At 39.2% G+C, this 12610-nt stretch overlaps 1 protein-coding gene across 2 annotated transcripts in view; it reads right to left on the reverse strand.

The window, feature by feature from the left end:
* Positions 1-650: 650 nt before the first annotated feature.
* The window catches only part of stk11 (serine/threonine kinase 11), a 111092-nt gene continuing 99132 nt past the window's right edge, over positions 651-12610 (reverse strand). Inside the window, exon 9 of one of the 2 annotated variants that reach the window (XM_052037661.1) lies at positions 651-2504. In XM_052037661.1, coding sequence (XP_051893621.1) covers positions 2404-2504 — 101 coding nt within the window. In that variant the 3' untranslated portion in view covers positions 651-2403. The remainder of the gene's footprint in view (positions 2505-12610) is intronic. The other variant, XM_052037658.1, reaches the window with a different exon arrangement.

Genomic DNA, 12610 nt, shown 5'->3' on the forward strand with positions numbered 1-12610 from the left:
AATTCAACAACATTTCATTTCTTTTTCCATGTTCTTCAATAGCAGTGGTTACTGTCAATATGAGGCAAATCACTCGGGCAATCAGAGCTGCTTGGCTCTAAGGGCAGTCCGTACAGTGGGTGTTTAAGTGTGTGGAAGTTCCATGTTGCAGCATCAACTGTGTCCATACATTGGAGCTGCAACTTTCCAACACTAGTTGCTGGAAGAGTTGGTCTGGGTGTTAACTACCTTTCCTTGTCCCTTTAAAGATATTTTCTATGCATCATTTTGCCATGGCCATTATCAATCCCTTTCATAACCTGCCAGAGAACTTTTGAACCAACCAGGGCAGTATGTCTGACGTTTAGCCACACACATCTATGTAATAATGACCAAGATAATCTGTTTTTTAATAATGTTGATTTGAGGACTACAGTGAATAAAGGCCTTATTGGCATATCTGCTATCTTTAGATTAGGTGGGGAAGATTTTTCTGGGTTTAACTTTTTTTTGTGGATGAAATGTGAAGTAAGGGCAGGCGCGGTAGTGTAGCGGTTAGCGTAACGCTCTACTGCGCCAGCGACCCGGGTTCAAATCCGGCCACTGTCTGTTAGGAGTTTGTATGTTCTTCCCGTGTCTGCGTGGGTTTCCTCCCACATTCCACAGGCGTACAGGTTAGGAAGTTGTGAGCATGCTGTGTTGGCGTCGGAAGCGTGGCGACACTTGTGGGCTGCCCCCAGAACACTGCACAAAAAGATGTATTTCACTGCGTGTTTTGATGTCAATGTGACTAATAAAGGTATCTATCTTAAAGTAAAACTGGAGAGTTGCAGTAACATTCTTGTGTGTTGGTCTGCCTCATAAAGATGGTTAAACACACTGACTTCATTACAAATATGTTAATCTATTCAAAAATTGTACAGCATAATTTCAGACTGTCTTGAATAGCAGACCTCCATTCATCTAAACTACAAGAAAAATGCTTGAATTGTTTTGCCAACATTTGATTTTAAATTTAAAGAAGTGAAATTAGATATGATTAAACATAAATCAAGGTTAATTTCAAATGCAACAGACCATGCATAGTGGAAAAAAAACACAATATCTAATTCAGGTTCCGTCCTGGCCAGTAATGGATTTAATGATTACCATCCAGTAGCTGACTTAATTCCCTCTTACATTTATCAAGTGGTTCATTCCCTGGAGCTGCATCTCCCGACTTCAGGAGAGTGAAAGGTAAACACATACCTTCTATTTCCAGTGCAAAGCAATAAGAAATAGGGTGCAGGGTAAAGAATTCTACTCAGTCTCTCCATGATAATAATACTGGCAGCCACTTTAGTACAACAGATAACGCTTTGGTACCACTACAGTGTTTTAATATCTCACAAAAGAGCCAATCTGCAAAGTGTGCAGAGGCTTCATCAAGAAATAACATGAAAAACAGCAGCCATAAATGTGTATGAATTGCATTGGTAGACCAGTGTGAGACAGCCTATTACAGAGAACTGCCTTTTATTACCTCCAACACAAAAAGTGAATGCATTACTCCTTACACAGCATTTTGCTATGTCCATAATCAATCCAACAGGGCTACAAAAAGATCCAGTCCACAATGCTGACTGCAAATTATTTACTTTTGCCCTGTCAACTATGAACCTTGGAAACATACTCATATCTTCTGCATAAAAGCAGCAGGTGTCTGTGTGTTTTTGTGTGTTTCATCAACAAAACCATTTTTTGCATTTTCTTTCTGGAGTAGAATACTGGTGGTGATGGGGGGAATTAAAAGTGACAAATAAAGCTCAGTAGCACACCGCAAATAAAAGGAATGCATGTGTCGGTATGCCTAACGGGTAGGAAGGTAACTGGGGGCTGGTTGGATAAATGTAGTCATTTATAACAGTGATGCGACTGAGGCTGTAAGAAATTAGTAGTGGGAAGGTGACACTCTTCAGAATTGGCCTTCAACAAAATGAGGTCCCTTCCTTGAGGTCTTCCCCATTTCCAAGTCCTGCCAAACGGTACATTTAACTATACAAGTGCTCCTGTCACTTCTAACCAAAAGTGGCAGCAAGACATTTTCATTTGGTAAATGTTGATTTTCTTAATGAACCTGCTACAGAGCAATGCAGATTAATATACACAAGGGTATTTAACCCATTGCCCTTTATAATATATTCCCCTTCTCCAAGCCCTTTACCGCATGCATTTACACATCACAATGTGTACTATACTGCAAGTATAAACAGAAGACAAAGTAGTCTAAAACATAAAGTGCATCTACTTGGCTCTGCACAAAGTTCTAAACATCCATGGTTATACTGTTTTTTCAAATTCAGGTTTGTTGTTACAAATAGTTGGCGTTGGTTGGTTGGCATGCCGTTTTCTTTTGGTAGAAGGTTGGGCTTATTTCTTATTTGTTCACCGCTTCTTTCTTCTCTTTTCTGTTGCTTGCCTCTCGTGCTGGTCCACACAGGAACACAGGCAGCAGCAACACCACAATCCCCCATCTTCAGTACTGGCTGAAACAAATCGAGAGAAATATGCGTGAATTAAAAGAGCATGTGTCAATCAGCAATGGAGTGGCTTTGGCGTTGGTCAATCATTTATTGCGACAGGGCTCAAAAGACACTTGTTTAAGGATAAAAAACATTACTGAAAGAGTTACTTTTATACAGAGAGTAGATATGACCTGGTATTCACTACCTGCGGGGGTGGTGGAAACAGATTCAATCAAAAGGGAGTTGGATAAGTACTTCACGGAGAATAACTTGGAAGTTTATTGGGGAGAAACACGGAATGGAATTGATGGGAACTTTTCTACAAGAAGCCAGTGTATGGTCAATGGCCTCTTTTAATGCTATATGAAATCTTTAACTCTTAAATTTAGAACTAGAAGTCTTGTATCATCAACCATCTGTAACCATCACCCATCTGTTATTGCTTTCCCCTTCTACTGATGTGGTCAAATGATCTGCATGGATGGAATGCAAAACAAATTTTTCACTGTACCACGGTACATGTGACAATGATAAACCAGTTACCAATTACCCTAAACTCATAATGTGCAGCAAGAATCTATTTTAATGAAACAAACAACATGGGATTTAGTTCAAACCAAGATGGACAACTTCAAGCATTGGGGTTAATGACTGATATCTACTCAGCTGGACAATATTGAATTGTTATTTTCAAATTAGTGTCACTGACCAAAACCCAAGTGGTTATTTGATGGATATTGTATGAGTGTGAACAGAAGGATATTTAAGAGAGGATGAGAGACTACTTGTCATCAAAAAGAACAACCAGAACCAAACTCATGAAGCTGCACAGAATTAGAACTCATGGAAGGCCATCACAATATGGTTGACTGGTTGGGTATGGCTTACACATCTTTCATAGTTGACAACAATAGATGCTATTCAATCTGTTTTTTGCCTTGGCAAGACCCTTTTCAAATGATAAACCTTTACAATTGAGGTCTTCATGTAGAGAAAGAAGCCAAATGTGTATGGCGGGGGGGGGGGGGGGTGTGATGCAAATATTAAAAATGAGACTAAGACACAGTAACTCTACAAAGAGCATATGCAAAAGGTAAGCATAAATCATTACCCAGGACAGCTTAAAGCTAAAATTCTTGGCCTTTTAATCCCTCAGGTGAGTGCTGGGAACTTGTATTTCAGAGTACAGATATACAGTTCTCTTTGTGCTATTGTCAAGACGGTTCCATTTCCCAATTACTTAAATGCAACAAGATAATTCTGGAACCAAGTCCCAAATCAAATCAGAAAAGAAATAAGGTGAAGCCATCATAAAAAGGCAATTTCAATTGCTTGGCTTTAGTTGCAAGTGGAGCATAACATCATAGTTGTGCCAAACCAAGTGGTGACGCTTGATAAATTATGCTTAATGTTGTTTAGCACTTTTTCCATTGACACATAAAAGATATTTGATATTTATAATTTGAAGCAGAGATCTAAGTCCATAAGGATGAACTTCTGACCAGAGTTTGACTGGCAGCTACAATATACATTTGATACTGCTGGTAAAAGGAGATGACTGGTGAGTGCTCATTGCTAGTCAAACATATCCTCAAATTAAGTAGTTTGAGTGGATTAACAAAAGTTGCCACGAGAATACTGTTAGAAAAGATGTGTACATAGGCTTTCCTTTGATCTTGCATTAAACTACATCAATCAATTGAGAGAACTCCTCTCCAAGAACTTCCCAGCAAATGTTGCATTGCATTTGTGTTACTAGCAAAGGTAAGGCAACCATGAAATTTTACTTGCTTAAAAGCCATTGAACTCCATCATCTTTCAGTTCTGGTTGAAAGGGTGTAGATCTGAAAGGCGAGCAGTCTTTTGTTCCACTAGTGCTACTTGTTCTCCTGAGTAGTTGCAACATTTTCTGCTTTTATCAGATTTTTTGATAAAGGCAGGAATCTCAAGTGACAAAATAATGAAATGGAAGATATTCCACTGCTAATTAGTCTTGTGAAATGAATGCAAAAATATCCAAGTGCCCAGGATAGATATTATTTGTGAAAGATGAATATTTGAGTTCATAATGCACCTATAGATTAAAATTAATTTATCAGACCCAAAAATAAGGATGAGTGTTTCTTTTAGTGTATGTGGTCACAGATAAAGTTTTCATACATGACTATGTAAAATTTACAATTTATAAATGTTTTAAAATATTAAATCACTTTAATAAGAGTTCCTTTATCTTTTCACTTTGTAACCTTTTCACTTGAGACTGTGAATTTTCAGCTAAGTGCTCCTAGAACACTTATGGCACTCACTGGGGCTACAATGTGCGTCAGGTTCAGCCTTTAGTCTCCCACTATTGTGCATAGCTATGGGGATATAATTATTCAAATCCTACCCTGCAGGCTCTTTCCTGTAATATGTTCTGCTTAGAATTGGACAGGGACCTTAGGCTGTTTCCAGTCTCAAGAGACTGAGTCATTGTATGAATCCTAATATTTACCCTTCACGCAGACATACTAGAAAAAAATACATAAATTTAATCAGCTGGGTGATAATCTTGAACTTGATTTAAAAATACTCAATATCTGGAGCTTTAAATTTTTCATGGAATGTAGAATCATGACAAAGCCAGCAATTATTACCCATTCTTAAATACCCCTTTATAGATTCGTTTAGAAGGGATTTAAGAGACAATTGCTGTACCTAGAGTCTGGAAGTCACATACAGGCCAGATAGATCAGCTTTTCTTCAGTGAATAGAGATGGGTTTTTTATGACAACTGGGTCGTTTCATGGCCACAGTTACCGATATCTACTTTTGCACAGTGAGAATGACAGTGGGGAGGTCGCCGTTCACCGTTCATGGAGAAGCTGATGGCAACTTGTGAAGTTCACACAGTTAAATGTGGGAATTCAGAAGTCCATTGTTTTACAAGTTTCCAGCATGAATTTCCAAAATCAGTGATCTGACAAAATCTTTGGGTATTTGTTGCAAAGAAAGTGTAAATATTATCCTTCTCTGTTAGAGATGTAAATACATTTTTAATGCTCTACTGTGCCAAGAACCTGTAATCATTTTCTGTGTGTGAATCATCTTTCTCTCCATCACAAATAAGAACAGGACTAGGTCATCTGGCTCCTTGAGCCTGCTCTGTCATTCAATAGGATCGAGGTGGAATTGAAATTGGCCTCAGCTCCACATTCCTGCCTATTCCCCTTAACATTGATTCCTTATAGACCACACATCTACTTTGGCCTTGAACATATTCAATGAATGACTCAGCTCTCTGGTAGAGAATTCCAGAGATCTATAACTCTCAGAGAAAAATGTCCTCCTCAAGACCATTTTAAAGACATTGACATCCATGACAGATGCTTATACTGCAAGGGAGTTGAAGGGTATGGGGTGAGGATGTGGTGTTGGGACAAGATTGGATCAGACATGATCTTACTGAATGAAGGTGCAAGTTTGAATGGCTGACTAACCTATTCCTGCTTATGTTCTAATGTTCTTGAATAGGTGACAACTTATTCTGCTATAGCCCTAGTTCTAGATTCGCCAATGAGAGGGAACACTGCCTCAGCATTTACCTTGTCAAATCCCTCAGAATCTCACATATTTCAATACGAGCACCTCTCCTTCCTCTAAACTCTAATGATTATAGGCCCAACTTGCTCAATCTTTTCTCATAATTCCTTATCCCAGAAATGAACCTTCTCTGAATTGCCTTCACCCTCCTCAAATAAGACAACCAAAACTGCATGCCACAGATACTCCTTGCATTTTAAAACTTAAAACTGCTACTTTGAAGGGTCTTTTTAAATTTAATCTCATGTGTCACTTCTGTAAAATATATACAATGTTAACAAAATTTGGCTAATCTCCTCTTGGTTTTCTATACGAATCCAGCAATTTGATTGGCTGCTGAGCTGGCTAATTGTCATCACAATGCTGTAGCACAGATGCCCGACAGCAGCCAATATCAGGAAAGAAGAAATCCATGCCACAGGGAATGCCAGATGTTTGCGGGGAGTTTTTCCTGAAGTTGATGATGTTCGTTGCAAACTCCAGGCCAAAAGCACAGCTTCCAGCTGCAATTTTCAATAATCGGTGAAAATGGAGCCTGATAAACCCAAGTTGTTGAGGGGATGAAACAAACCTCAGACATTCTGCCCTAATGGTTTGATTTCTGACACTGGGTTCCCAGTATCTTGGTGCTTACAGTACTTCTAGTTTTGAGCCAAAAATAATTTTGAAACATTGCCAATATGAAAACAAAATTGTTTTACAGACTTTAATTTAGCAGTACAGAGTGCAACCAAGTACTAAATTCTTTCATAGCATAAACCAACAATAATCCTCCAGCTGTGAATTCAATATCCACAAGCTCACCTATCCTCACATTGGTCGGCATAGCAACACACAACCAGCTGCAGGTGTTGTTTGGACAGAGGATTTTCTAATTCAGATAAATGGAACTTTTAAGAATAGCTTCAAACATTTTCTTTAATTCATCATGGGATGTAGACCTCAAAGTCAAGAAGATACAAAATAGGAATGTGACATTTGACCCCTCATGCTTGCTCTGCCATTCAATAAGATTGTGGCTGATCTGTTACCTCTGCGCCCCTTCCTTGCACTAATTCCATGTCCCTCACTTTTTTTTAATGTCTCAAAACTTAGAGCTTTGTCTTGAATAAACTCAGTAAGCTAACCTCTACAACCACTTGGACAGTAAATTCCAAGTAAAAAACAGATAACACAGGGCACAAATAAGGTGAAAGCACAGAGGTCTTTTCTCCCCCAGGGTTGGGGACTTAAGAACTAGGTTTAAGGTGAGATGGGAGAGATTGAATAGAAACCCAAGGGGCAACTGTTTTTACCTAGAGGCTGGTGCATATGTGGAATGAGCTGCCAGAGGAAGTGGTTGAGGCAGGTATATTAACAACAGTTAAAAGACTTTTGGACAGGTACAAGGATAGGAAAGGTTTAGAGGGATATCAGCCAACCGTGGGCAAATAGAACTAGTATAGATGGTAGTCTTGGTCCGTATGGACAAGTTGGGCTGAAGGGCCCGTTTCCATGCTGTACGACTCAATGACTTTATTGGTATCGGTTTATTATTGTCACTTGTACCGAGGTACAATGAAAAACTTGTCTTGCGTACCGTTCATACAGATCAATTCATTATACAGTGCTTTGAGGTAGTACAAGGAAAAACAATACAGAACGCTGAATAAAGTGTCACAGCTACAGAGAAAGTGCAATGCAGTTAGACAATAAAGGTGCAAGATTATAACGAGGTAGATTGTGAGGTCAAGAGTCCATCTTATTGTATGAGGGAACCATTCAATAGTCTTATAACAGTGGGTTAGAAGCTGTCCTTGAGCCTGGTGGTATGTGCTTTCAGGCATTTGTATTTTTTGCCCAATGGGAGAGGGGAGAAGAGAGAATGTCCGGGGTGGGTGGGGTCTTTGATTATGCTGGCTGCTTTACTGAAGCAGCAAGAAGTGTAGACAGAGTCCATGGAGGGGAGGCTGGTTTCTGTGATGTGCGGGGCTGTGTTCACAATTCTACGATGACTCGTTACATCTCAAAAAAATTCCATCAGATTTTTCAAGCATGATATCCTTTACATAAATTCACGTTGGCTCTGCCCAATCCCATTTCTTCTCATCTCTGTCCTGATTGGCCAACACCTTATTTTTGAGACTCTGGATATGGACAAGGGGAAACAACACTCCTGAATCTACAGCATCAGGTCCTGTGCAAATGTTTCAATGAGACCATCTCTTATTGCCTCGTTTACTTACTCTCTTTGTATGACAAACCCATCAGCCCAGCAATCAGTCTGGTGAACCTTCACCACACTCTTCTATCACTAGTGTATCCTTCCCTCAATATGGAGAAGAGAGCTGTGCACAATATTCTAGATGTGATTTCACTGAGGCACTGTAAGTTGAAGCAAGGCATCTCTATTCTTGTACTCAGACATTCTTTTTATGTGGTGGATGTTGATGAAATGGAAGAGGGTGGTGGGACTGGTATCAAAGAAACTTTAGAAAGTTACAGCAGTGCATCTTGTGGCTGCTACACCCAGCAGCCGGTGGAGGGGGTGAATATTCCAGGGTGATGGATTCAAAGCTAATCAAGTATGTGACTTGCTCCTGCATGCTGTTGGAGTTATACTCATCCAGGCAAGTGATGATAATTACCACTCTGAGCAGTTATTACCACTTCCAGATACATCATTATTTAGCTAGAAATTTGGAGAATATGTATTTGAAAATTTCAGTGTTTTTTTTTATTGATCAACACAGAATTTGGCCAAGGAACAAGCAAAGAGGTTTTACTTTGGGAAATTGTGCCTTTTTCATTTTATGCATTGATGGAAATCTATTGGATTAATCCACAAAGATATCATTTGTGTTAACCATGGCCTAGTCAAGTTGTGGATTCAAGAGCCACTCCAAAGATTTGGTGTCAAAATCTGGTCTGAATCTCCAATGCAGTATTGAGGGAGTGTTTCAGATTTCCCAATAAAACTTTAACTGAGGTTCCAGTCTACCCTCCCCAAGAGGCAAAAAAAATCATTTGCCAGTTGTCCAGAGAGCAGTATCCCTGTTGTTCTGACCAATTGGCTACCACATTTTCTACATTACAACAGTGACAACATTTCAAAAGTAGCTCACTGGCTGGAAAGTATATTGGGAAGACTGCGTTACATGAATCAGAACAACAGTGAAGGCAACCAAATTTGTTTCATATGAACGAACATAACAAAATAAAGATTTAATTCTAACCTTTGCAAAACAAATAAAAAGTAGATACTTATGTTCACACGGTAAATGAGTTATTTAGTATGTTTGAGACTGAGACATCTGCATTGCTGAATTGTTATATTTTGTTATTATCTGATTGATATAAACCAATTAAAAATGCAAAATGACAAAAAGTAAAATAAAATGAATAAAGTAACTGAAATTCTGGCAGGACTTCACAAGCCAAATATAGGAAAAAAAGTTCTGAATGAATGTAGTTAATTTAAAACATTTATAATATACATATTTTGACATCATTAAATAATTCAGTAGGGCACTTTGGAAAGGCAGGATAAAAGGTGCACTTATCTTTTCAAATGTCTAATGCAGTGCTTGGTCACGGGTCTAAACTAAAATACCTCGAATACATGAATAATAAAAATATATTATCTGGCAGAAGTGAAAGGAATAAAATTAATGTTCTGTGATAAGTCTCAATTTTCCAGAAACTAAACCGAAATGTGTATACTACCATGGCGATGAGCCCCTCGCTTGGAATTCTTTGCAGAGTTGTGCACTTTCACATTCCGCATTGCCCTTTGTGACAATATCTCATCAGAAACAGTTACAACACAGAAATGCAAATTGTCTGTAGTTTTGACAATAAGGATCCACATGAGACAATAGCTGGATATGGTACTAGAATCAGAGTCAGACTCAGAGTCATACAGCATGGAAGCAGGCCCTTCGGCCCACCATGTCCATGCTGACCAGTCGGCACCCACCCAATATTAATCCCATCTTCCAGCACTTGGCCTGTAGCCTTTTATGCCCAGGAAAGTCAAGTGCCTGTCTAGACACTTCTTAAATGCGGTCAGTGACTCTGCTTCCACCACTCTCTCAGGAAATGCATTCCAAGTACTCACCACTCTCTGGGTCAAAAAGGTTCCCCTCGGATCCCTCTACTGCAAAGTATTGAACTTCAGGTACTGAAAGTTCTTTAAGGAAAATAAAACGTGATTTAAACTACTCATCAAGAGCTGTTATATTACATGTCTTTCTTTCAGGATGAAGCAATAAATAAATGCACAAATAACTACGACGATCAGAGATCACCTGCCTGAAAAGCTACAGTAGAACTGATACAGATAAATACTGTAAAGTAACAACCATTCATTTTGATTGGTTTCATTCTTTGTCTGAAACAACCCCTTCCAATTGACCCAGTTTTTTGGTTCAAGTTGTTTGCAAAAGCTGTTATTTCCTTGTGAAACAAATGCAAGTTTACAAGTTTAACCCTACAATATTTTAACTTATGACATTCGGGGATGGAAATTCTACTTGGAGGATGGTACAAAAACAGGTACAGTTGGAGCAGCTGTTCATTAGATAGGTGCTTAATTCAATTGCTGGGTGTGGTGTTATGGATACCCAACCTGATGCTGGCCATTGCAGGCTACTACCAGAGACAAATTGAGTTCTTTATGCCTAATGCATGATATTATATAATCACGAAGATTCATTGGCTTTCTTGATGTCTTATACATACACCCTCAGTAAGAGAGGCCCAGAATTAAAGCAAAAGATCTCCATGTTACATTTATCATCTGTGCATCCTCCTTTAACAAACCATCACTCGCTATCCAACGCGAAGGCCATTCTACCAGAGGAGTGGTCTTCATCCAGTAACAGTTTCCTATGTGGAGGTTTACAAAGCCAAATGCTCCATTATTCATATGATTGCCAGTCACTTTGTTCTGAATTTATCAGATTAACCAGGCCTTACCTTATGTACCTCCAAGAGAAAGTTATATTCCACAATCATAGGACTTTTAAGCACTTAACCCTGTTCTGCTGTTCCGTTAGATTCAGCTGCTCTAGTTACTCCAGGTTCTTTGATACCATCCAACAGAAATCAATCCAGACTCTTTCGCTTCAACCATGTTAGCCAACTCCTAAAAACTTACTTAACTGCAATTCTGATAGAAGATCTTCAAGCTGAAAGGCTAACTCTGTTTCTCTTTCCATAGATGTTGCCTGACCTGCTGAGTGTTTCTTGCATTCTCTGTTTGTATTTCAACAGCATCACAGACAAATTCATTGTGTTTCTCAGCTGATGTATATCCAAGTGCTTATTTATGTCCATTACCCCCAGGAAATACATCATTTCCTAAACTGCTGAAAGATGGCAAGGCTGCAGGTTCAAAGAACTTTTTTCACTCAATGAGGGGGTTTATGAGGCACCCTATCTTTTAATGCAATGCACAGACATGTCATACTTGTATGTGGAGAATTGCCTGGATAGCAGGGATTAATGCAGTTTCTTCCTGACTGTGCATAATGCTGCAATATCACCTGACAGAGTACTTTTTCCAATCATGAGCTATCCACTCTATATGACAGGTAGGATGGTCATCACATTACTCTGTTGGCCAAACTAAAGAAGTTACTGCCATTTTAAAGAATTACATTGGCAGTAATTGGGAGAGAAACAAAATTAGGAATGAGGTTTGAAGTATAGTTCCATTTACTAATGGATCTGATCCATAGCACTGGCAGTGGAAAATCTAAACTATACAACACAGTGAAACCAATAATAGGTACTGATATCACTATCATTTGTTAATGGAGCACAAATTGTCAGTCATTATGGACAGTTCAGGTACAGAAGTAGTGTCAAACTGTGTCAATGCAGCTAAATCAGGGTCAACAAGATTTCCAGGAAAAAAATTTTTTTTAAAAAAACAGGTTGTTCTTCACAATAGAGACAGCTGTCAATACTTAACTCATCTTAACCTTGGCAAATGAACAGCAGAAACATCCTGCCACAAATAGCTGTCAGCAGCAAAAACAAGCTCCACAAACCTAGCCACTGGGTGTCCTGTGGTGAAACCTGGGACTGCTCTACTGCAGGCTCCTGTCAAAACCTGGAATCTAGAACATAGATCAGTATAGCACAGGAACAGGCCCTTCAGCCCACAATGTTGTGCCGAACTAATTAAACTTATAATTAAAGTAATCCCTTCTGCCTACACAACGTCCATATTCCTCCATTCTCTACACATTCAGATGGCTATCCAAGAGCCTCTTGAATGTCGTATTTGCCTCCTCCAGCACCCCTGGCAGTGCATTCCAGGCACCCACCACTGCGTAAAAAAAAACTTGCCCCACGTATCTCATTTGAACTTACCCCCTCTCACCTTAAATGCATGCCCTCTAATATTAGACATTTCGACCTTGGGGAAAAGATACCCTATCTATGCCTCTCAATCTTATAAACTTCTATCAGGTATCCCCTCAGCCTCCACCGTTCCAGAGACAACAACCCAAGTTTGTCTAACCTCTCCTTAGACCACACACCCTCTAATCCAG

Source organism: Pristis pectinata, chromosome 24 (genome assembly GCF_009764475.1).
Source record: "Pristis pectinata isolate sPriPec2 chromosome 24, sPriPec2.1.pri, whole genome shotgun sequence".
Classification (NCBI taxonomy): domain Eukaryota; kingdom Metazoa; phylum Chordata; class Chondrichthyes; order Rhinopristiformes; family Pristidae; genus Pristis; species Pristis pectinata.